Consider the following 26,860-nt stretch of genomic DNA (forward strand, 5'->3'; position numbering starts at 1 on the left):
GCAGACGATAAATGTGTTCTCCAAATGGCACGTATGAAGCAAGTTCAAAGAAAACCTAATCACCTTGCACCTAAAGGAGATACAATTGTTAATATTTCTAAAACTTTTAAAGCCTTACATAAGCTTCAACTGCAGTCTAAGCTAACTGGAGGGATAAAAGAACCACGGAATTGGAGACCGAGCTCAAGTGCTCTCTTGGAAATCAGGAGGTACCAGAGAACAACCAACTTGCTGATCCCAAAACTTTCTTTTCAGAGGATTGTTAAATCTCTCACGAATGAACGGTTTGAGGGAATAAGATTTCAGACATCGGCATTACATGCTTTACAGGTATTTGATCTGAACTGTTCAACATATTTTATTGTATTATGGATTGGGCACAAATTATAAAAAAAACTCTTAAGATTCGCCCCCCCCCCCTCCCTACATGTATAACATATTCAACATATACGTTTCACAGTATGTACATATTTGATAGTTTTGTTTACATTGGTTACCCCCCCCCTCCCACCCCCAGAGTAGAATGTGAGTCTCAGTGTAAAGAATATGGACTTAAATCAGAGAAATTTATCCGGCGGAAAAAACTCCTTCCTGATTTGCTTTACAGGTAGGCCTAACGTTATAAATATCCGCGACAGTATGTGGATTTGACCAACTTATGGGTTTTTTTTAGGTGAGTGTTTAAGTTTTTTGTAAAATTATAAATGTGTACATCTTTTTATGATCATTTATAGTAGTGTGTACAATGATACAACTTTACAAAGAGCTAACGTAAGTGTAGTGTTTGATCCACTCCAATCCCTGCTTAGCGAAGTGGACCTAAAAGCCTAAGCTTGTAAAAATTCAGATGACTATTCATGAACATTTCATTCATACAAAATTACCAATATATATGCTTGTTTTCATCTAAAGACTATTTAAAATTCAATTTAAATAATTCATTCGGGAATGAAGGTAGCGTACATTGCAGAAAAAAAATGCATAAACCCATTAGTATAGCTTCGGCCTATCACGAAATAATCCACACAATGTATTTTTTTTTTAGTATTTTATACGACAATATTTACATTTTCTAGTTCATTTATTCATTCATTGTAACAGTCCAACACAAATGACGTATGGTTGGGGGCGCAATTGGGGTTCGCATACTTATCACTGCTGAAAATTGTATAAATAAGTATATAATAAGAAATCATTCTTTGAATATTATGAGGTGATAATTTTGGTCGGGACGTGATCAAATCTATCATAAAGCCCTATTCCTTAAATGTACGCATTATGATCTATCATAAGTACTCAATAACTCTTTTGAGGATTTTTTAAAAAGTTCCGGAAATGCATGTACATGTACTGTTATATATTCATTCACGTGAAAAAATTAAAATTAAAACTTCTGAGATTATAATTTGATTTTGTCATATGAGTTCTCTCTCATGTACGACCTCTTTGTTTCTGCAATATGCGAGATTGAAATGTAGTTTGGAATATAATGGTTTTCATTATAGATGAACTTTGCTTTAAAAATCTTTTCAAGAGACGGAAAATATTTAGAAAGTCAATTAGTGTCCTTGTTTAACCAAAGGCAGTCCATTAAGTATACATCAAGAAAATATTAAAACGAACATAAATTTAAAGATTAGTGGTGAAACTAAAAAGTTTTGATAGAGAATTCATTTTTTTTAATATCATATTTCAGGAGGCTTGTGAAGATTTTATTGTCAACGTTTTGGCGGACACGAACCTCTGCGCCTTGCATGGGAAAAGAGTCACAATTTTACCCAAAGATATGCAGCTAGCACTTAGAATAAGAGGAAAAAGGGACTATATTCTCGATTTTAAAGAAGAATGAAAACTTTTATATTGCGTTTGCTTGAAAAAATTATCTAAGTAGAACTGCGACCCCGGAGACCTATATTTACATGAATATATATATAATTTTAGAACCGATATTTCAAAATGTACCATAAAGTCTGCTGATACTTTATCAACTGGATTTATAAAATTTGGCGGAGTTCAATTTTTTTTTATTTATTATTTTATTTACACCCCATGCGGTGGCATATTTATACATGGTATAAGTCTTTATATAAATAAAACCTTAAAATTTTTATACGCAACGCGAACCTATATATATAGACCTTCTTGTATTTTAAACTTATCATGGTAGCAGGATGGAACGAATGGTGCATGTACTTGTAAGCTGCAACACAACTTCTGTTGATCTTAATTATTAGACAATTGTTACGTGATTTAAAGTATTTATGTTTATTCACAAATCAAGGGCCTTCATGGGGCATATATGTATTTAAAAAAAAAAATATATCATGATTGAGTATAATAAATGAAATAATAGCAAATAATGTCCAGGTCCACATTAGTAACCATATGCAAATGATTCATCGATACAATAATAGTGTGTTTGTGTGTGTGTGTGTGTGTGTGTCACATCAGTTGTCATAAGTGTTAAGTGTTCTGTGCAATTTACATAAATATATACTTGCAGGAGTTTACGCTTTTAAAGAAAGTGTATATAGCTGGATTTTCAAATTAAAAATAATTTTTGTTTTAACTATGTTTTTAATAACATTAATTAACTATATTTTCAAATTAAAAATATATGAATGAATGACAAGGGATGATTTAGGTCATTCTCAGACCCTTGAATATTATTCATATGGCGTCAATTTTTAAAAACTGATACAAAAATCTATCAATTATCTTATTTAAAAAAGAAATGCTTTTTAAAATGAATTTTATTTAGATGAATGGTTTGTTTTGCAATACACAATAATTATTTTTATATTTAGTAAGATCTAAAAATACACAGTCGGCTAATTCTATAAAAAGAACTTGCAAATGTGACGAGTAGACACTTTACGGGTCATTAGTGCAACCTTAGATAAATCAATGGCGACTTACGTGGAGAGTGAAGGAAATGATAAAACAGCACTTATCAAGGATTCCAAAGAAGAGGTAAGTAACAAATTACATTTATACAAAGCAAGGTATAGCTGAACATATTTTGGATTCTTTTTAAATTGCTTTTAATGAAGGGCGTTACAGATAGACTAGCGATGCTTGGTTTGTTTACATCCTGTGTGGGGTTTTATCGTTGCAATATACTTTAGTGGTAAATAGCCTGTTTATTGCCCCGTTCAGAGTTTAAAGAAGCACACTTTTGTAATGGAAACAATTTATTCACTTTTTGCGATATTGAAAACGGCGTGAAATAGACTGTAGCGTTACCCTTCTGGTGTCAGTGTGTATTCACAGCACGTGCGTGCAGTTTAGCGTGTCGCTAATGACTACATTTGCACCTAAAGGTACTTGTAATATGCAAATTTTTGTCTTGTTCTTATCTTTTTTAGTGACTATACTATCAGTTTATCATGTTTCTATGATGACAAATTGACATGTTGATTTTTATATAGGCCTAGCAAAAGCATACAGAAATGTCATTAAGATACGTATTTATACTAAACCTCTCTATATATAATAGTGTGGTCTTTAATGACCTCGACCTCTTTTGAATGCCATTGAATGCTATAAAGATTTTATTGAAACAGTATTTATGATTTTCAGAGAATGACTGATATTTTAATGATCAAATTCAGGGAAATATATATTTTTACCTTGGACAATCAATAGCATATCTCTTATTTATATAATGTTAACAAGTTGCTGTCCTTAAAAAAAGGACTACAATACGTGGACCATTTGCATGTGTTTCAAACGAAAACGTGAAAGCCTGTAGATTATCAGAGATTCCACCGACTCTAGCCCTCTGCTTTTAACATTGTATTACGTATACATGTATGTAAAGCCCTGACTTTTTATCTCAGAATTTAAAGGATTCATACTTCTAAAATAATTTTGATCTATCTATGAATGAAGTTTGCATGTATAGTATCAGGCATTCGGTGAATTCTACTATTTGCGCACACATTACGATTCGCACTACTTTGTTAACTATGCAGTGACAGCTTTGTGTAAATTAAAAATTTCATATTTTGATGCATTTTTCTTGAGATTCAAACTTTTATAGTGACATAATTAAATGCATAAAAAAATTAATCGGGAAGTTCTCTAGCCTCGACTACGTTAAGTTACATGTGTATTCGGAAAACAACAAAACATTGCAAATTATGCTATTTGATGCATGTTGTAGTTTCGGCATAACATTAACGTATTTCATAATAGCGAGCGCAGCTCGCCGGCGCGCAGCGCCGGCTAGCGAAGCGAGCTCTAAGAACCAGTGTGCGCGGGAAAAAGAACGAGCTAAACCTACAGTTCATCAAACAAAATTTTTTGTCTACGTCCCATAATGCTCTCTAATGTTTACACCCGTGGTGCTATGCCAAAAATGGCCGACTTTTAACTCGTAATTTACGGTGACTTAAAGTTTGAAGACACGTTTTGAGTACCGCATATGCTTTGGCGAGACTCAAAAGATTTGTTACATGCTTCCATACCTTCGTATTGAGTCGAGAAACGTAAACAAAGACGAACAAAGTCATGGATGACGTCACAGTGCACTCGCGCTATATTTCCCGCGAAAAATTTAGAGGTGGATCAAACATCTGTAATGAGTGTACTGGCTATTTCAGTATAGTCTGCGACAGACACGGAGCATCAGGGGGGGGGGGCCAGGGGGGGCCTGACCCCCCCACTTTTTCTCGCAGCAACAAATTTTTTAAAATTAACATATAAAAAAATGAATTATAATGGAGTTGGCCCCCCCCCCCACTTTGTTGTAAGTTAGTAAAAAATTGATATGAAAATTTGGAAATGAGTAGAAGATACCCCCTCTCCTCCTCCCCCCCCCCCCCCTTCCACGGATTAGGAATTTCATGATTAGATGGGAAAAGTTTTTTGATAGGGGAGAATTTTTTTTGGAAGTTAAGTTGAGTCTACCCCCCCCCCCCCCCCACGGTTTAGGATTTTGAAAATTTTTGGAAACTTTAAATTTTTCCTTTTTTTTTTTTTTTTTTTTTTTTTTTGCTTGTCAAGATTTTTTGGATGGGTCTGGCCCCCCCACTTTCAAAAACGATGCTACGTGCCTGTGCGATACCTGCCTCATTGACATATGATTTGTTTTTAATCTTTTTTTAATATAGAGATTTTATATATATATAAACTAGCAAGGGCCATACTTTACTGTCATGTCGATCCATTTTTAAAGTAATTGTGCATGCATGTACCGTGCAGTAGGCAGGTAAGTATATGAGTAGGGAGGAAATAAACAATAGGACATTTTGAACTAAATAAAAAGGAATAAAATGAAAAAATAAACAGGTAAAAAAATTATGTAGATATTGCATATAGTCATACCATTAAATAAAAGTGGGAAATTACACACCTACAAACAGGTACCGGGCTCGCTCGCGCGCTCTCTCTCTCTCTCTCTCTCTCTCTCTCTCTCTCTCTCTCTCTCTGGGTAGGGGGTTGCGCTGTATATATCATAACCATTAAAATTAGTACATTTGGCATACTTATTGCAGAGCAATGCTCTCTCAAAAATTCTTTGACGTTCGTTGATACCTAAATAAAACTATAAGTTGACAATGATGCAAGGTACAGTATGTGTAATTCTTGCTGCGCTCGCCAGAACGGTAGCACCGTAAAACATATTACTGGTAGTTCATATCACATGCCAATCATTTCTTTAAAAGGAATACTTTGTTTCTGTTCTGTTTACCGACAACTTTACAACTACAGCGCCTTTGAACTTATATGTGCATATGGCACGGAATTCCGATCCCGATTCAGATAAACGTGTTAGCCTGGTTCCCTGAGCTACCCATTACGCACAGGAACCAAGCTAGCTCATGCGCAGGCTGAATTTTCCCCATTGCATCCGGTTTAACCTCGCTTATATATTTTCTGCGTGGACCTCAGGGTCCACGCAATTATTGATACTGTGTCAGAAATTTTAAGGAGGAAAATGATATTGGATTTACCTTCTATAATTGAAAAGTGGATTTTCCACATAAAAAAGGGAAGTCATTAGTTTTATATAAGGTTTCAAGTAGGAAGAAGTAGATTTATTTATCAGTTAAAGACCAACTATGACATGACATGATTGTAGATATTTCTCTTTTTTCTCAGAATGTATCTGAATAATGCATTATTTTGTTCATCTTTTGTTATGTTTTCCAAATCCCTAAATGATCTATATCTTCCTAAGTATTCTCTAAAATTCATGTATTATTTTAAAATATGTATTGTTCCGCTGTTTATCATGACTTTGCGCTCTCTCTCTCTCTCTCTCTCTCTCTCTCTCTCTCTCTCTCTCTGTGTGAGAACATTGTTAAAGAGCATGTTACCCAACCTGAATTACCATATCTACAGTACACAAAAGTACATGTATTAATATTTTGTGACAGTGAGTCATGTAATTATTACCATGCATTATGAAGAAGGGCTTCACCTCCTGCTGTTGTTACCGTTACATTTAAGAGTTGAAATATATATGAAATGATTCCACAGTCTTAATATGCTTGCTTATTTCTTATGATAGTTTTAATTAACAGAAGTGGTTTAGTTCACAAATGCTGTTTTGTATACCTGGCTCCAGCATCACCAACTTTCCTAAAGTCATGTCTCAAGTCTGAGTATTGACCTCATATTTATGCATTTCTCTTTTGAGGATTTAAGTTGAGGTCTGAGTTGAGTGATTTGGAAATTTTGGTGGCGGTTTTGTACTCAATATGTTTATATTTTCTTTAATGTCATGTTTTTTTCACCATTGAATTAATGTAATGGAGCTCTAGGTCCTTATTTCAGGAACTTGGTTTCAGCTGAAGACTTTTTTGGTTGAGATTTCCCTTCTACAAGATTTTAGATGTAGAAAAAATTGTAGATTCTAAAATGATTGACATGATAAAGTGTCAAATCACAGAAGAGTTGCCAAAACACATTTATAACAACCAAGAGATTTTAGAGTGAAATATAAACATCATTTTAATCAAACCTGCATAGATATTTCTGTTCAAGCTCATTGATACTGGCACAATGTTGAACTGTGTAACCCTTATGCCTCAAAGGGACACCTCTGGTCTTATTGATTGTACATGTAATTCATAGCAAGTTCTGTAGTTATTTGTTAAAGGAATTTGGATTAATTTTATCCTTTGATATTTCTCAGCTCTTTGGAGCAATTTATTTAGCAGAATTATGCAACAATTTTTGCTTTATCTGTTGTGTTTTGGTTTTTTTGCCCTTTAAATTTTTTAATGAAAGGGAAAAAAAGTAATTTTTTTCTTTTTGGTAAAGAAATATGGAAAGGTATTTATTTTTTCAGAAATGGATTAAATTTTTAACTGATAAACAGCTATTAATTGATTTAATACATATCGAGATCTTGAGAAGTAAATAAAGAATTGGTTGGTGCATATCATGCAAGGCTGAAGAGACCTGTTTATGCATTTTCTCAAGGTCAGTATGAGTTAATAGAATTAAGATGCACACATTTTAAAGTGACAATTTGACAGTCAAAATATCATGACTGACATTTGTTCAGGAAGAAACATCTTTTTATCATTTTACTTCTAAAATCTTTTGGTCCTTTTATAAACTTTGATTTTTTTCAAATACTTTCACTGTCGAAAAAATACCTTAGAATCCAAATAAAGTACATGCACAGTCTAATAAATACCATACATCTTGTTTCTTGCCAATAAAATGCTTGAATGACTTCCACCTACATGCAGCATGTGTGTACAATGTATTAGATAATGCAGCAATGAATATATACAGTATTGTCTTAGCCACGAAACTGCTGCTGAGGCGGATGACAGATATTGATTTTATTCAATGAGAGCTGGGCTACCAATCCTATTGGTTCTAGGCTTTCATTACCAACAGAGCCATAAGCTTCATCAGTTATCACGTCCCACAGTTCTCTCAAGTAAAGAACACTGCTCACATTCAGTTCTTCCTTCTCTTACTATTGTGACCTCATCCAGGAGTTGGCAAAACAGGAAGAAGTTTAATCAGTGCTCTGTTTGATGGACTGAGTGATTTACTAGGAAGTGGTGCTTTAACACAACAGGTGCTTTATTTTCACTCTCTTCATTGGATTGTTAGGTATTTTATTTTCAAAAAAATATATATATTTTTTAAAAAATTTTGTCAGGTATTGTGAAGATTTAGCCGTAATTCAACACAGAGAGGTACTGTTAACAAGGAAAATGAAACTTGATTTATTGTCAAGGCTTTAAACAAGTCATTGTGTTTACCCTAAGTCACATACCTGGTGTCCTTTAAAAATTTGGTGTTCTCAGATTATGGGTAATGTTTCTATATAGCGTACTCTCTGTAATATTTACTCTCGATGTAATTTGAAATCTGTGATGATTTTACAAGCTGTTGCCTTTAAATAAATGATGAGGTTCAATTTTAATTATGAAATAGAACATGCATGGTCATTCTCAAGGTCAGAAATCATACATAACATCTCTCGCAAAATCATATGAAATAAGCGGTAGCTGGTTTTTTATCCCCAGGTATTGAATTATTTTGATCTTTTCAACAAGTTCTATCATTAGGCCAATAGGGTGGTACACATATAAAAAAAAATTAGATTTTTATGTGAAATTCACAGATTTGGGTGAATCAGTGTTGTTATTTCAATGTTCAAAGAGATTTTGTAGCAATTAAGTGTAGTTCTAAGATATCAGAGGTCTATTTAATTGAATTGATAAAAAATATTTGGACATAGAAACATGCACATATTCCTTGATGATTGCATGTTTGTGTGTACGGTAGTTGTTTTTAATGTGTTTTTAACACAGACATGGGAGATGCCAATCCTTTGAAACTTTTTATTTTTATGAATCTTTAATACCAGTGAGTGTTTTTGCTAATATCATATTGCTCAAGATGAGTTACGTGAATATTATTATTAAATTAACAGTTGGCGTATTCATGTAAAATTCATTGCAAAGTAACTTTGTATTAATTGATCCATAACAACCATGCATTGAGTGTTTTTGCTTTATTTTAGTTTTGTGTTACAGAATTAGTTCATTTCAAGTGCTTTGTTTTTGAAAAGTTATTTAGACTTGTATGCACCAATAGGATTCAGGAAAAAATATATATGTTGTGGGATATACAGTTTTATATCTATACCTACATTCATTCTACAAGTAATGAATTGCAGCTTTGTTTAATACGAATGTAGTTGCATAATTTAGAGAGATAAACAAAGACTGAACAGCTGTTTTCACTGCCTAACCCCGATTGTCATGCTCACCTTTTATTTTAAACTGCAACACAATTTGTGATTGAAACCTCTAAGATTTTTATTGGCGGTTTATACGCTAAATGTGCACTCCTGTGAGATTTGTGAAGTGAGAGGATATTTACTGTATATGTTAAAGTACATACAGAACAAGGATGTGTAAGACGTGTCTAGTAATGTGACAGTTTAGGAACAAAATGAGGATCCTACATGTATTGAGTATCGCTGGGTTACACAAATTATTTTAAAACTCTTTATAATACAGTACTCAACCTCAGTATATGAAATGGTTAATTTTGAATTTTGTGCTTTATCAAAATGCAAAATTTTAACTTATTACCTGTCATAGGTTTTCACCTACTAGTATATGATTGTATCTGTCCCTTTTTTTCTCAATATTATTTGATTTCCTGTCAGGATTATGACTAAGAATGAAACTATTCTTCATTGGAGCTCTGATTTGTGCTTTCTTATTCATCTCAATGTCGAATTACCCTTTTCTTTTAAATATTTTTAAACAAGTTGTTAATAAAATGCAGTGGAGTGCAGAAAATCATGAGTACATGGTAATTCACTGATTTTAATTAAGCACTTAAAATCTTCAAAGAAGCGAAAGGTAATAATGTTATATTTAATGTAATTTGTCTTTTGTAGGAGGAAAAGGAAAAAGACAAACCGTCTGGTCTCTCAGTTGAAGAATACAAAAGACTTCATAACATTGGCTCTAGACTGTCAACAGAAAACGTAATCACTTACAAGGAATCTGCGTTTCTCCATTCTTTGAGTTCTGACTCTGTATATCATAGTGTGACTGGCAGCAGGTCTCCAGAGAAGATCAATGACTCCACTAATGCTCTGAATTCTACTGATCAACTGTTTGATTATGTAAAACCTGGCAATTCATCAGACAGGTTCAAGGCATCAGCCTCCAAATCGCCCAAAAAAGCAGATAAAAATGTAAAGACTGAGAGTGACAAGGAGTCTTCTGGTAAAAAGACTAAAAAGGAGAAAGTGAGAAGGCAAGAAAGTGTGGAGAAAAATGAAAGAAAGTCTCCCAAAAAGGAGATCAGCCCCCAAAAAGCAGGTAAAACCTCTCCAAAACATAGAAAACGAAAGAACTCTGAACCTACTCCAATGCCGGGTCGTAGAGTAAGAAGAGAGGCCAGCTTAAATGCAATGGCCATGGTGAATATTTTATTTGAGAAAGAACCACCAGCTCCTAAATCTCCCAAAAAACGAAGGTCTTCCCAAACTGATCTACCTGTTGAGGAAAAAGAAAGTCCAAGTTTACCTAAAGTTGTCAAAAAAGCAAAGAATGTTGAGAGGAAAATTGCAAAGAAATTGCAGAAGAATAAGAATTTGACAAGTTTAAAATCACTTAAAAGTGAGAAGGAAAAAGACAGCAAGAAACTTCTGAAAGCAAAATCTTCACTGTTAAATAAGAAAATGCTCAAATTGAAAGCTAAAAAGAAACTTGAAAAGGCCAAGAAAACTATGAAAACTAAAAATGAAAGTGAGAAAAATTCTCTAGATCCTAGCAAGCCTAGAAAAAAGAGAACGGACACAAAAAAATCGGCAAGAACTGATGAAATTGTGATTCCCAAGAGGAAGCGCTGTTGTTCAGGATCTACGTGTGCCACTTGTTACCAGCCCTTGTCCTGCCAGCACCAGAGTTCTATCTACTGGAACAGCAAAGATATGCCCCACAGTGACAGCATACCTAGATCAAACAGCAACTCCGACTCGGCGGAGGATGTGAAACCGTGCATCAACATGGACATGACCACCTCCGGATATTCACTGTCTCATCTGCAGCACATAGACAGTGCTACTTACGTGAACTCTATGGTGCAGCACCCTGCCATATCGTCACATCGATGTCCCCAGTGTGCTCAGGCGGCTGGACTGATGCCCAGCTGTCAAACGTACGCTCTCAGTGGGATGGGGAGTCTGAGTTCTATGAACCTGTCCGCTGTGATGCCTTACCCACCAGCTTATGGGGGATCCTATCCACTGCCTTATCCAGGAACATCCACTCTACCCCATTGTAGTAAGTCTTGAAATTCATTTACTTGTCATTCAATGAAAAAATTATATTTCATGAATTAGTCCTGATAAAGATGTGATTGCATGTTTTTTTCCTCCTTGATTTCATTTACTGTAATGGGAATAAAGATTTTGGTAAATATTTAATGGTATGTGCTGCATGGAAGTTTTTTTGACATAGCTAAAGTGGAAATTTTTCAAGAATTTGTAATCATATCTGAAAATTTGTATAGATATACACCACTGCTTTACAGCATACTGATATTTTGCTAAGAAAATTTACTATTAATATTTCTTTATGTTCCATATATATAGCGTATACTCAGCAGAATGTGAATTCTATTAAAAAATGATTTAAAGATATATATGAATTAATCCATGCATTATTTTTTCATGTATATTTTATTGCATGCTTCCTTAAATTAGGAAATGAGTAATAGTTTTCCTTTATTTTTAACCGGGTTTTCCGAAGGGAAAATCTGGCTATTAAAATGGTGAAAATGGCGGGCGGGCGGCTGCCAAAAGGGTACCCTCATTGTACGGATAACTCCTCCTACAGTTTTCAAGATAGGAAGTTGTTCTTTTGCAGATCAATTGTACATATATCAGAGGTGTGCATATTGCTAGGATTTTGATTTCCGATAATTTATGAAAAATATACCAGCTTTTGCACTTGGTCATTTTTTGGCAAAATATTGCATATAGGGTACCCTCATTGTACGGATAACTCCTCCTACAGTTTTCAAGATAGGAAGTTGTTCTTTTGCAGATCAATTGTACATATATCAGAGGTGTGCATATTGCTAGGATTTTGATTTCTAATAATTTATGAAAAAAGTACCAGCTTTTGAACTTAGTCATTTTTTGGCAAAATATTGCATATAGGGTACACAATTTCACTGGATATGGGTTGACATGGATTATGGAAACAGTTCACATAAAAGAAAATCCAGTTTGCTGTCACATTGACAGCTTTTCACTTGTCTTTCAATTACATTGATTTCATATTAATTTTCAACTGTGATTTTATGCCTGGACCAACAAATTACAAGGTGTTTGAGAGATATTATATCAAGGTTATCAAATATTTAAGCTTTCATAAAGTGGTTTAAGCCTTACAGTCTACAAGAGTCTATATCAAAAGAGAAAAAAATGAATAACTGGTAGCCTTAATGAGTAAATATGATATAAAACAATATTGTGATATCTCAATTGATATTCCTGTCCAAGCATTTATGGTCTCATTTCACATTGGTATTGATTTTATATTCATTTGGGCTCATTAGATCGGATCAAGTGCATGTCTGTCACTGAACCCGAGACTGCCCAATTAAAGCATAGAATAATTCAATAAATCAGGCTAGATTGTGTACCCAGAAAGCTTCTAATTCATTTACTCCTTTACAAATCATGATTGATAAATCATTTTCTGACAAAAGGGTGTTGTGTCTTTGGTTTTTCAGCCTGTCCACAGTGTTTGTACTACTCCCAGCCCAATACAAACATTTCCCATCAGCCACTGCCTGCCAGAGATCACTGCATCTTATCACATCCGCCAATAAGTATTCAGCACATTGAAGACAAACATGTTGAGGACCCTGATGCCAAGGTTGTCGATGAGATTATCGATGTCGGGGTTGAGGAGTTTCCTGTTGTGCCACAGTCTGAAATCATAAAAACAAACAAAGCAGAAAAAATCAGAAAAAAGAGTTTGGATTCCCAAGTCACTAAAATCAAATCAAAATCAGCAAGTGGAAAAGATGTCGCTAAACCCAAGAAAAAATCATCTAAGAGTGAAGTACAAAAAAGATCTTCTACCGAGTCAAAAGTCAAGTCTCCTACAGCCACTAAGGAGAGAAAGAAAAGCACTTCATCTAAAAAGGAAACGAAAATTCCCAGAACAATTTTTGTTCATGGATGGAATCTACATGGGCCTATGGAGAACAAGAAGATATACAGCTATGTAAGTGAAGAGGCACTTGAAAATTATGTAATTGAGGTACATTAGAGCACAAAGTGGTTCTATGTTTAAGCATGTATTTGCAATCACTTAATCTTTAAAAACCAAGTCCTTCCATATTTCCTTTAGATTGAAATGCTGCAGCAGATGATTGTCATTTTCCAAAAATAATTTAGTGTTTTCTGTTTAAGATCATGATCCTGGCCTGATTAAAGTGTAAACATGTCATTTTAGAGTTTTGGATTACTGTTACTCAGATAGTGATCTCAAAGAATAGGTTAAATTCACCATTGAGTTTAAAATTTGCAATGTTAATTCTGCTATATGAAAAGTACCGTAAATGAATTATGTGCAACAAATAGATAGAAAAGTATTTCATCTTACAAGAATATCATAATAAAATGGAAGGGGGAGTGCTAGAGAAGTGTATTACTTTTGTGCAATCTCCATTTGTAAAAAGTCAGTAGGTATTATGATGTGCATTTTGCTCGGGAAAAGTATCACATTTTAATTCTTAAACTGGAATACTGTAGTTTCCTCAATATTAATTCCGAAACAAAGATTTTCATTTAATTATATTTATGTGATCTATGAATTTAAATGCTCAACAAAGTAAGAAAAGTCTTAAAATCTCATTGAATTATGTCTCCCCTTTCAAAGGGGAGACATATTGTTTTTGTCGACTTTCTTATTAGGGTTTTCCGTTTTCAACGGAAAACCCTTTTGTTATTCTACGGTTTCTTTTTCTTTATTAGGGTCTTCCGTTTCCAACGGAAGACCCTATTGTTTTTCTTCGGATTCTTTTTCATTATTATTATTCTTCCTCTGACTTTTTTTGTGGCTTATATCTCAAAAAGTATTTAACCGATTTCCACGAAATTTTCAGAACTTATTTGGTATCGTAAATATTCGAGGTTATTAAAATTTAAACATATATCGTCACTTCCGGTTTCAGAAATTGACGGTTTTGTAAATTTTTAAGGGTCATTTTGTCCACGCATCTCCTCCGAAACTAATCAAGATAGAAGCTTGAAATTTTCAAGTATTGTAGATAAATGTATGTAGATGTACCCCATTGCCTTCACTTATGGAAATTGTGCGAGGCTTTGATGCTCGCCTGAACCTGAAAATAAGCACAAAATTTTCCACGAAATTTTTTAACATTTTCTGAAATATCTTTTGATGTATACATATTTTGTGAAATAATGTTATGCAAAAGATGTTTATTTTTGCAAGACCTTTAATTTGATATAAAGAAAAAGGGGCTGGCCCCTCAAATGAGGGGCCTAGAGGGCTCTAAAGTCTTCTTACAATAACCGTTTACTGAACAATAATTTGTTATCAATCATAGAAGCAAAAATGTTTATTGTACAACTGTTTATCTATACAGTACCATAGCTTAGTCATATATTACGTAATTAGGGGTTTCAAGGGGCCAGAAGTTCAAAACTTTGATCATTTATTTCGGAAAAAGGAGAAACATTTTGAAAAGCAATGTAGAACAAAAGTTGCTCAAAATAATGTTCTGTAGAATATGCCACTTTAAATTTGTTGATGATGGCCCCACTAAGGTTTCTAAGGGTCGGCCCCTAAAACACATTTATACAGATATCTCGAGAACAGTTAACACTTTGTGAACACTTGGTGAACTAAATATGTTTATATTTGCAAGACCTTTAATTTGATATCAAGAAAAAGGGGCTGGCCCTTCAAATTAGGGGCCATGAGGGCTCTAAAATCTTCTTACAATAACTCTTTACTGAACAAAAATTTGTTATCAATTATAGAAGCACAAATGTTCACTGTACAGCTGTTTATCTTTACAGTACCATAGCTAAGTCATATGTTAAGTAATTAGGGGTTTCAAGGGGCCAGAAGTTCAAAACTTTGATCATTAATATCTGAAAAAGGAGAAATATTTTGAAAAGCAATGTAGAACACAAAATGTTAAGAATAATGTTCTTAACAATATGGCAATTAAAATGTTTTGCTGGTGGCCCCGATAAGGAATTAAAGGGTCGGCCCCTAAAACACAGCTGTTCAGATATCTCGAAAATGTTTAATAATTCGTGAATACATGTGAACAAAGTATGTTTACATTTGCGAGACCTTTTATTTAATATAAAGAAATAAGTGCTGGCCCCTCTAATTAGGGGCTAAAAGGGCTAGTAAGTCTTTTTATGATAACTTTTTTATAAGCGATAATTTGATATTTTTCATTTAGCGAAAACAAAGAACTTTTAAAGGTTAATCTAACGCTGAAATTCGTTTTAAAAACGGACCATGCATTACAGAGAAATTGGGGTTTAAAATTTGATTTTTCCGGAAATTATGATTCTGCGTTCTTTGTTTAAAAATCATTCATACCAAAAATAATCGTGTCAAGTCGTACATGAACACATTCTTGAAATCGGAAAGGTTTTTCTTAAGTCGTACTTAAAATTATTCGGATTTTGTTAAGTCGTACCAAGAATTATTCGGATTTTGTTAAGTCGTACCAAGAATTATTCGAATTTTTTTCTTTTTGTTTTAGTTACACTTGTTCTTGGCTTAAGAACTCTGCTTCTTACAGGTACTTCTAGCTTTTCTCTCGACATTAACGGAAGACCCACTCGTTGCTTTGCAACGAGCTTTGCTCTAGTTATTATACTTTTTTTTCTTTTTCTGACTTTTTTGGAGCGTTATTTCTCAGAAACTATTCAACCGATTTACACCAAATTTTTAGGAGTTATAAAGCATCAATGTTGCTACTGATTATTAAAATTTCAAATGATTACGACACTTCCGGTTTCAGATATGGACGATATTGTAAATTTTTAAGGGTCATTTTGTCCACGCATCTCCTCTGAAACTAATCATGATAAAAGCTTGAAATTTGCAGGGATTGTAGATGAATGTCTGTAGATTTCCCTCCATGCTTCCAATTGCGAAAAATGCGCAAGGCATAGAAGCTCGCCTGAACCTGAAAATTAGCACCATATTTTTTCACAAAATTTTCGCACATTTTCCGTAATATCTTTTGACGTATAAATATTTTGTTAAAGCATGTAATGTAAAAGCTGTTTCAATTTGCACGGGCTTTCATTTGATATCAAGAAAAAGGGGCTGGCCCCTCAAATTAGGGGCCAAGAGGGCTCTAAAGTCTATTTGCAATAACTTTTTAGTGAACAATAATTTGTTATCAATTATAGAAGCAAAAATGTTCATTGTACAGCTGTTTATCTATACAGTGCCATACTTAAGTCATATATTACGTAATAAGGGGTTTCAAGGGGCCAGAAGTTCAAAACTTTGATCGTTAATATCTGAAAAAGGAGAAATATTTTGAAAAGCAATGTAGAACAAAAGTTATTCAAAATAATGTTTTGTACAATATGCTACCTTAAATGTTTTTGTTTATGAACCCATTTAGGAGTTAAAGGGTCGGCCCCTAAAACACATTTCTACAGATATCTCAAGAACGGTAAACATTTTGTGAACACTTGTAAAACAAAATATGTTTATATTTACAAGACCTTTCATTTGATGTCAAGAAAAAGGGGCTGGCTCCTCAAATTAGGGGTCAAGAGGGCTCTAATGTCTTCTTACAATAACTCATTACTGAACAATATTTTGTTATTAATTATAGAAGCAAAAATGTTCACTGTACAGCTTTTAATCTATACATTACCATACCTAAGTCATATATTACGTCATTAGGGGTTTCAAGGGGCCAGAACTCAAAACTCTGATCATTAATATCTGAAAAAGGAGAACTATTTTTAAAAGCAATGTAGAACAAAAGTTCTTCAAAATAATGTTCTTAACAATATGATACCAAAAATTTGTTGTAAGTGGCCCCGGTAAGGGGTTAAAGGGTCGGCCCCTAAAATGCATTTGTACAGATATCTCGAGAACGGTTTACAATTCATGAACACTTGTAGAACAAAATATGTTTATATTAGCGAGACCTTTTATTTGATATCAAGAAAAAGGGGCTGACCCCTCAAATTAGGGGCCAGAAGGGCTACTAAGTCTTTTCATAATAACTCTTTTCTGACCAATAATTTGATAATAATCATCAAGCAGCAAAGAAGCTTTTATTAAGCTTAATTTAAAACCGAAACCTGTTTTAAAATCGGACGATGCATTACAGAGATATCGGGGTTTAAAAATTATTTTTTTCCGGAAATTTTGATTCCGCGTCCTTGGTTTAAAAAATAGCGTTATGTTTAAAGTAAAATTAACTCGTACCAAAAATAATTGTTAAGTCGTACTTCAACACATTCGGATTTTTTTTGTTAAGTCGTTCTTGAAATCGGAAAGGTGATTGTTAAGTCGTACTAAAAATCATTCGTATTTTGTTAAGTCGTACCAGGAATAATTCGTTTTTTTTTCATCTTTTATATTTAAGACACTCTTGTTATTGGTTTAAGAGCTCTGCTTCTTACAGGAACTTCCAGCTTTACTACCGACATTAACGGAAGACCCTACTCGTTGCTTTGCAACGAGCTTTGCTCTAGTTATACTTTTTTTTCTTTTTCTGACTTTTTTGGAGCGTTATTTCTCAGAAACTATTCAACCGATTTACACCAAATTTTTAGGAGTTATAAAGCATCAATGTTGCTACTGATCATTAAAATTTCAAATGATTAGGTCACTTCCGGTTTCAGATATGGACGATTTTGTAAATTTTTAAGGGTCATTTTGTCCACGCATCTCCTCTGAAACTAATCATGATAAAAGCTTGAAATTTGCAGGGATTGTAGATGAATGTCTGTAGATTTCCCTCCATGCTTCCAATTGCGAAAAATGCACAAGGCCTAGAAGCTCGCCTGAACCTGAAAATTAGCACCAAATTTTTTCACAAAATTTTCGCACATTTTCCGTAATATCTTTTGACGTATAAATATTTTGTTAAAACATGTAATGCAAAAGCTGTTTCAATTTGCACGGGCTTTTATTTGATATCAAGAAAAAAGGGCTGTCCCCTCAAATTAGGGGCCAAGAGGGCTCTAAAGTCTATTTGCGATAACTTTTTAGTGAACAATAATTTGTTATCAACTATAGAAGCAAAAATGTTCATTGTACAGCTGTTTATCTATACAGTACCATACTTAAGTCATATATTACGTAATTAGGGGTTTCAAGGGGCCAGAAGTTCAAAATTTTGATCATTAATATCTGAAAAAGGAGAAATATTTTTTAAAGCAATGTAGAATAAAAGTTGTTCAAAATAATGTTTTGTACAATATGCTACCTTAAATTTTTTTGTTGATGACCCCATTTAGGAGTTAAAGGGTCGGCCCCTAAAACACATTTGAACAGATATCTCAAGAACGGTAAACATTTTGTGAACACTTGTTAAACAAAATATGTTTATATTTACAAGACCTTTTATTTGATGTCAAGAAAAAGGGGCTGGCCCCTCAAATTAGGGGTCAAGAGGGCTCTAATGTCTTCTTATAATAACTCTTTACTGAACAATATTGTGTTATTAATTATAGAAGCAAAAATGTTCATTGTACAGCTGTTCATATATACAGTACCATACCTAAGTCATATATTACGTAATTAGGGGTTTCAAGGGGCCAGAACTCAAAACTCTGATCATTAATATCTGAAAAAGGAGAAATATTTTTAAAAGCAATGTAGAACAAAAGTTCTTCAAAATAATGTTCTTAACAATATGATACAAAAAATGTTGTTGTTAGTGGCCCCGGTAAGGGGTTAAAGGGTCGGCCCCTAAAACACATTTGTACAGATATCTCGAGAACGGTTTACAATTCATGAACACTTGTAGAACAAAATATGTTTATATTAGCGAGACCTTTTATTTGATATCAAGAAAAAGGGGCTGACCCCTCAAATTAGGGGCCAGAAGGGCTACTAAGTCTTTTCATAATAACTCTTTTCGGACCAATAATTTGATATTAATCATAAAGCAGCAAAGAAGCTTTTATTAAGCTTAATTTATAACCGAAACCCGTTTTAAAATCGGACGATGCATTACAGAGATATCGGGGTTCAAAAATTGATTTTTCCGGAAATTTTGATTCCGCGTCCTTGGTTTAAAAAAAGCGTAATGTTTAAAGTGAAATCAACTCGTACCAAAAATAATTGTTAAGTCGTACTTCAACACATTTTGATTGTTTTTGTTAAGTCGTTCTTGAAATCGGAAAGGTGTTTGTTAAGTCGTACTTAAAATCATTCGTCTTTTGTTAAGTCGTACCAGGAATAATTTGATTTTTTCATCTTTTATATTTTAGTTACTATTTAATTATTTTATGAGCTCTGCTTCTTACAGGAACTCCCAGCTTTACTTCCGACATTAACGGAAAACCCACTCGTTGCTTTGCAACGAGCTTTGCTCTAGTTCTTCTTCTTCTTATTCTTCTTATTCTTCTTATTCTTCTTCATCCAAATTTGTCCAAGCCGTAACTTAAATACCCTTTGACATTAAGACTTCAAACTTAGAACATAGGTAGATGGTATTGAGAAGGAGTGCACGCCACCAAAATTTTTGACCTTGACCTATTTTCTTTTTCAAGGTCAAGCGTTTTATAAAAAATAGAGTTTGGACTATAACACAAGATTCCTTAAACATACAAACTTTTAACTTGTATCATAGATAAATGGCATATAGTCCAGTTGAACCTTACCAAAATTTTTGACCTTGACCTTAAAATTTTATTTCAAGGTCAAATCAGAAAAAACTTCATTGTTCACCTCCTAAATATTCTTTGACAGAAGGACTTCAAACTTTACACAAAGAACAATTATAATACACTGAGGTGTACTATTGATAAATATTTGACCTTGACCTTGTTTTACTCAAGGTCAACTTGAGAAAAAATAATTAAATTTTGTCTGGGTGGTACCTTAGATACCTTTTGACATTAAGACTTCAAACTTGGAACATAGGTAGATGGTATTAAGAAGAAGTGCACGCCATCAAAATTTTTGACCTTGACTTATTATCTTCTTCAAGGTCAAGCGTTTTATAAAATATATAGTCCGGACCATAACACAAGACTCCTTAATCATACAATCTTTTAACTTGTATCATACATAGATGGTATATAGTCCAGTTCAACCTTACCAAAATTTTTGACCTTGACCTAAAAATTATATTTCAAGGTCAAATTAGAAAAAACTTCATTGTTCACCTCCTAAATATTCTTTGACAGAAGGACTTCAAACTTTACACAAAGATTAATTATAATACACTGAGGTGTACTATTGATTAATATTTGACCTTGACCTTGTTTTACTCAAGGTCAAATTATAAAAAAAAATTAAATTTTGTCTGGGTGGTAACTTGGATAGCTTTTGACATTAAGGCTTCAAACTTGGAACATAGGTAGATGGTATTGAGAAGGAGTGCACGCCTCCATAATTTTTGACCTTGACCAATCTTGTGTCTCAAGTTAATTCATTTTCTAAACTGTATCATATATGGATGATATCTAACATATAGCTGACTTCATTCTTTTTCACTTATTAAATTTGCCCCATATTACAATCCTTTGGGAGAAGGGGAGACATGTGTTTTTTTGTATAAAAAAACAATACCCACTAGTTTTTTTTCCAAAATTGATGCCAACAATTACATGTACATGTATGTATAATTTATGAAACTACAGTATATATATTAATTTAAAAGATCAAGAAAAAGAATCTGACTGATTTTGCTGCCATATCACCGTTGTAACTGTGTTGAAAATAGATTATTGTTCATGAACTTTTTAGCACTTATAATTAATTCACAGAGACAGGAAAAAATGTTACCGAAAATGAGCGGAATATACTTGTATAAGTACTTCAAATAACTTATTATTCCTTTGCAGTAGTTATTCACAAGGCAAGATCTGCTCACAGAAATTTATTATCCCAAACCAATGTTCTTTTCTAAAAATAAAATAAAAGGACTATACTTGCTCTTGGTAATTAATTGTTGTGAACTAGTTCTTGATTAACCATCTATTTGCAAATAGAAAATGACATATATAATACAAAATTTGGCTCACAGTAACTTAATTGATGGGTTTGTTAGCATATCTTGTTAGTGATTCATCTTTGGAATATTTTAGCACATGTATGCAATATACATATGTATCTAAATTAATATGATGATTCAAGAACTACGGTAATTGTAAAGACAGAGTCACTGAATGTGTATGACAAGATCTGCTACCCTAGGGTAAGAAATTGGTAGATTATACAATCATGTACGTGGGGCTTATGACTGTAAATTACAGCCTGAACTTTTTTGTTTCATAGATTACCAAGGCCTTGATTGGGGGGGGGGGGGGGTCTTTTGAAAACTAGCAACTATTGGTAAAATTGAGAAAAACAGCATACATGTATTTGTCATGCTAATCATTTCTCTACCTGTTTTGTTGTTGTTGTTGATTGAATGTTATTTTTGTCTGGGGCATTGAGAGTTTAGGGACAAAACCAGTGGGGTGGGGGGTTAGAAACTACCTGTTATGTATTAGAAATAGGACCATTTCTATAAATTCAATGGCTCAGTGATAGTTATGTGATTAAAATTCAGCAACATAGCACCCAGCCATTGGTTATGACATTTCTGTCCAGAATGGGTCTAAGATACATCACTATGCGTTATAAGATGGCATCTCTTTGAGCCTCATCTTTTATTTTTCATTTACAGTGTTCACACTTAATCATGAAAAATATATACCATATTTTTTTTTAAAGGAAGAAAACACTATTTGTTCTCTTTGATGCATAACTAACGATTTTTTTCTTCTTATTTGCAGTCTCTGGGGATTTCCTTTGAAGCTCAATGTTTCCAAGCAATAAAACACTCGGATGATGGAGACATCATTCAGGTCAGGGATTGTGTAATACTAAGGTCAGGTCCAAAGAAAACGGACATACCTTTTGTGGCCAAAGTCACCCAGTTCTGGAAGCATCCCCAAGATGGTGAGAAACTAATTTGTAGTGACTTAATTGATCTGAGTAACAGGAATAGCGGTGGTTATATAACTACATGTATATCAAGAGTGTTATTTAATTTATCCATAATAAGGTATACAAGTTTTTACTAATTCTCATGTAGTCGAAATACATGTTTGCTTCTCGGAAACTGAAAGTTCTATCAATGGTAATGATATTTAATAACACACCCTGCTATGTGTTTGCCATCTAAAAATGTTTAACTCCTAAATTTTGAGAAATGTTGCAGATACATTAAATTTATCAGTTCATATATAAGATATTTGTCATAAATTGCCATAAGTGACAGCTTTAATGCAGTGTCTAATTTTGATACATTCTGTGAAAAGTAAGAGACATTTGATGTTTTGCAGGTGATATGATGATGAGTTTATTGTGGTACTATCATCCAGAACACACGGAAGGAGGCAGGAAGAGCCAGCATGCCGCATGTGAATTGTTCGCCTCGAAACATCGAGACGAGAACAGTGTGGCTTGTATAGATGACAAGGGTTACGTTTTGACCTACAATGAATACTGCAGGTGAGAACAGGAGAGCCACATTTAATGTAGTAATCATCTGATAAAAAAATCAGGACGAGAGGGAAGCGAGGAAAACAATGGTGTGATGTGTCAGCTAGCAGTTGTGTGTGGGGGTGTATGTGAAGCTCTGTACAATGTGCACAGTGGCTTTGAAGTCAGCCTTCTGCTATGTTTAGTGTCCCTCATAAATGCATCTTCTGTCTGAGGAGAAACTATTAATGATTCTAATATAACAACAGTTGTATTTATGTCTCTGGAGAATAGTTGTTTAAATTGTCATCATCAAATGATGATAAATACAATGTAGCAGTAACTACTTTATTATTTATAGAGTTATATTTGCATCATTTAGAATTTTGTAGATTTGAGATAAAGTTTCAATTTTTGATTTACCAGTTATTGTTATTCTGTAGGTTTCGAGCTGAACGACTACGCAAAGAGGCTGATCAACTTCCTCGATCTAAGGTGGTGCCAGCTGTGGAGTACCTGCGATCTAGTCGACTACCCGCCGATGATGCTGACACCAGTGTTGTGTTCCTGTGTCGTCAAGTGTATGACTTTAAGTTGAAGCGCATACTGAAAAATCCATCCTAGCATTGGCTGAAAAGTTATTTTGAGCATGCTCTTGGGGTTTTTTAAGTCAAAATTCCATGATACATTGATGGTGCATTTATCATGATAAGTTTTCAAACAATTTGATGGTGTCTTGAAATTCCTGTCTAAAAAAAAAAATGTCTATCTACTGGTACATTGTATATATACATTTTCATTGGGTTTTTTTTTCTGTAAGCAATTTGATAAAGTATGGTAATGTATGAGAACATGGATAGATTATGAGAAAATTTGTATTAATTTTTATTTTGACTTTGCTAAAGAAAAAAAGATCACAAAAAACAAAATGTATCAAATCAATTCATTTTTTTAATTTATGAAGAAAATGTTTTTGAAAGTCTTACTGATTTTTTAAATATTGATTCATAATGCCTGTGATAAGTGTGTATTACAGAAACTGAGCATGCATTATGTTTGTTGAATTTTTGTTTTGATTATTTGCAAAGGGCCCATGTTATATCTTGCTTTTATCAATCGAAGAGTTACTCAGTATAATTGATCTAGTCCATGTAATCTTTTTATATATCTATAAGAATATATTGAATATGTAATGTAAACTCGATCCTTACTCATTGTTTTATTGGTAAATGGCGGCGTTATGGTACATTTGCATGATTGTGTATATGAGAGTGAGAATTCCCCTTTTGCCTTTGTTGTTAAACTTCCAGAAGCATTTACCTATTTGTCTCTGTCTATATCTGTCTATCCGTCCTTTGAAAACAGATTATAGCTATGTTCTAGATTTTTTGTGTTAAAGTAAAATTAAAATACAGTAGGAAGCTGAAAAGCAAGAATTTAGAGTTTAAAAGATCATATCAATTCTTGTTCTGGTTTTTTCAAACTTAGCTGGGTGTTTATGGAGATTTTCATTTGAAAGGTTTTGATAATTGTTTAGATTAATAGAATTCCAGGTCAGTAGTCATTGCCACATCTGCATAAAAACTTTTTTTCATACATATATATTTACTAGGTACATGTATATAGAATATATATAAATAATTATCAAATACATGTACCATAAGAGGGGCTCTATGCATTTAAACTTCTTTTCAGTTTCCTTTAAGTTATATTTCTGTCCTGTATGTGCATACTGCTCTGGAAGCATCTGTTGCCAACTTTTAACATGTGTTGGGTTTGCAAATACGTGTGGTATGTCTGGTATTACTGGATGCAACATGATAGATTTGGTGGCTTCTTTTCTAAATTAATCAAACAAATTGCAGTTTAGAATGTATTTTAATTATGATGCATATTCTTTTATATTACATTTAGTGGAGGAGTTATTTTAAATCAAAGTAAATATTTTTTAAAGGAAAGAAAAAACAATTTTATATTATTGTATATCCTTAATTAATGTAATCTTTCAGTAATATTTGAAAATAAAAAAATATGTGCAACATGTTTCAAGATACTGTGAACCCTTTTACAAACTGCATTTATGGTAGGCATAAATTAATGTCATAGAAACTATTTTCAAAGATACATTGAAAGTTTTGGACTTACTTTTTACATGTTTGTTTCATCTTTAAATTATTTTTTTTAAACTTATTTACATTTGATTTTAAGGTCACCATTCCTCTTGTTAGAGCTCTTAAGCTGTTAATTCTGTTCTTGGAAGTCATTAAATATGACTAAAAAATCTATTTTAACAAAGTCAAAATGTTAAAAAAATTTTATAAGCTTTATAGGCAGTTTGTAAAAAAAGAAATACATGTTAATGTGTTTTGTGCCTTACTAGTAGCTTGGGCGATAGTTACTTGCATTCCTACTTTATCTAGTCTTTGTTTTGTGTTATAGAGCTGCTAAAATGTTTGTGTATGCAGTGTGCAGTCAATGTTACTCCCTTGTCAAAATTGTTTTTTTGTTATGAGGAGAATTAGATCTTTTATGTGATATAAATGTCCCATGAGAGAGAGAGAGAGATGGAGACGTTGCTGTTCTTGTATGGTTCTGTTGTTATTTGTTCAACAATGAAGAGTTGTTTGTCTTTCAAAGCTGTGTGATTGTTGAGGGGTGGAATGATGAAGACTTCAATTTGTCCATTCCATTATAAAAATGATTTACAATGTAAAATCACAATTTACTCTGATAGAATGTGTAGTTTATTAAGAGGTTCATTTGTACTTGAATCTAGTTCGTGCACATGCAAGTTTTGGTTGAAAAATTTGCTGACTGGGTTTGGTAGCATACATGTAATACTAATTCATCCAAATTCATTCCTTGTTCATTAGGGTTTTTTTGCATGTAAATATTGTAATGTGGGTTAAAGAAAAATTTATGTGCAATATAAAACTGTTGTTGATATTTGTTAAGATGAAAGTCATGTAGAATTGTAATGTATTTTGTGGAGGCTTTTTTGAAAATCATGTGTACTTGATTCCCAAAATTACACAAGGAAACAAAACCATTTGTTTGCAATGAACTCTACGGTTTTTTGATTTTTAGTGATGACAGTAAATAGCTAACATTTGTAGCTTTTGCTACAAAACCCATGTTCTTGTCTTTTATAAAACTTTTAATTTTTAATACAAAGTACATTATTATTAGTTTGAGACTCACAATTTTTTTGTGAGTATTTGATGCTTTATTAAAATGTGAAAAGAAATACGAAATTTTTATTTCTTACGGTAATCAATTTTTACACACAAAATCATGGATATAAAGGTGACATCGTCACCTATGGATTATAATGATCATATAATTATCCAATGCTATTTCAAAGGAATTAACACATTGATATTATACCAGAGTGATCAACAATCAATTGTTTTCATTCTTGTAAGATTAGGTACGTATATGAACTACCGGTAATTACTAAGAGGAATCCTTTTACTACATGACATTGAAAATTCTGCACATCAATTACTTGTAATAATATTCTCATAGCCAGCAAATCCATATCTGTCTGTACATTTTTTCTGTGAAGAATCAATTCTCTGATCAGGGACTTTGAAAGTGAAAGATGACAGGTACAGTGAAGTACGTGTATTTTTAAGCTGGGATTATCACTGTACACCCATTGCTAGTCTAGCATGTTAATTTTCATAAATTATATGCACAAATGGGAAAACGAAATTCTGAACATTTTTGAGGATAAAGTACAAGAGTCAATTAGCGTATGAGAGACAGGTCCTAGGTTTTAGATGATGAGATCACATAAATGTATAATTGCGATACTGTACAATAAAGTGCTGAAGTAGAATTTAATCATGTCCTTGTTGGGAAAATTCTTTAAACAATAAATAAGTGAAAGAAAATCGTCTTTTTCTACTTTTGTTTTCTCATTAGGTTTGACCACCTACATACCTATGAACTATACATTCGGTCAAGTACATTTTTTTTTGTGCATAAAAGTCTATTAACAAAAATAGAATTTTGTGTGGAAGAAAATGTACTGTACCTGATCAAACGTAAGAATTTAACTACACTGTATTTCATATGCCAAGTTCAAGCTGATTTCCTTCACAATGAACACTGTAAATCTGGTGCATGTACATGCATGCCTTCCTAAA

The 26,860-nt window shown here is 33.1% G+C and overlaps 2 protein-coding genes across 3 annotated transcripts; both read left to right on the forward strand.

Moving 5' to 3' along the window:
- Positions 1–14: 14 nt before the first annotated feature.
- Positions 15–2,005, forward strand: LOC128178563 (uncharacterized). Its single transcript, XM_052845799.1, has 2 exons — positions 15–330; positions 1,697–2,005. Exons 1-2 carry the CDS (start codon positions 25–27, stop codon positions 1,847–1,849), a joined length of 459 nt encoding a protein of 152 aa, XP_052701759.1. The 5' UTR covers positions 15–24; the 3' UTR covers positions 1,850–2,005.
- An 813-nt stretch (positions 2,006–2,818) lies between these two features.
- Positions 2,819–26,625, forward strand: LOC128175195 (uncharacterized). Of its 2 annotated transcripts, none has more exons than XM_052840640.1 (6): positions 2,819–2,973; positions 9,899–11,294; positions 12,754–13,253; positions 22,016–22,181; positions 22,568–22,736; positions 23,150–26,625. In XM_052840640.1, exons 1-6 carry the CDS (start codon positions 2,908–2,910, stop codon positions 23,328–23,330), a joined length of 2,478 nt encoding a protein of 825 aa, XP_052696600.1. In that variant the 5' UTR covers positions 2,819–2,907; the 3' UTR covers positions 23,331–26,625. The 2 variants fall into 2 exon arrangements, with proteins under 2 accessions (XP_052696600.1, XP_052696601.1); XM_052840641.1 differs by lacking the exon at positions 2,819–2,973 and adding an exon at positions 9,697–9,810.
- The last annotated feature ends 235 nt before the right edge of the window (positions 26,626–26,860 follow it).

Source organism: Crassostrea angulata, chromosome 3, assembly GCF_025612915.1.
Source record: "Crassostrea angulata isolate pt1a10 chromosome 3, ASM2561291v2, whole genome shotgun sequence".
Classification (NCBI taxonomy): domain Eukaryota; kingdom Metazoa; phylum Mollusca; class Bivalvia; order Ostreida; family Ostreidae; genus Magallana; species Magallana angulata.

What these genes read in the sequence shown, in the direction of transcription:
- LOC128175195 (XM_052840641.1), top strand. Translation starts at nt 9,727, where the DNA reads ATGTCGAATTACCCTTTTCTTTTAAATATTTTTAAACAAGTTGTTAAT. An exon ending in ACAAGAAGATATACAGCTAT is followed by an intron (nt 13,254 to 22,015) that starts GTAAGTGAAGAG and finishes TCTTATTTGCAG; the next exon opens with TCTCTGGGGATTTCCTTTGA. An exon ending in ACCTACAATGAATACTGCAG is followed by an intron (nt 22,737 to 23,149) that starts GTGAGAACAGGA and finishes GTTATTCTGTAG; the next exon opens with GTTTCGAGCTGAACGACTAC.
- LOC128178563 (XM_052845799.1), top strand. Translation starts at nt 25, where the DNA reads ATGGCACGTATGAAGCAAGTTCAAAGAAAACCTAATCACCTTGCACCT. An exon ending in CGGCATTACATGCTTTACAG is followed by an intron (nt 331 to 1,696) that starts GTATTTGATCTG and finishes ATCATATTTCAG; the next exon opens with GAGGCTTGTGAAGATTTTAT.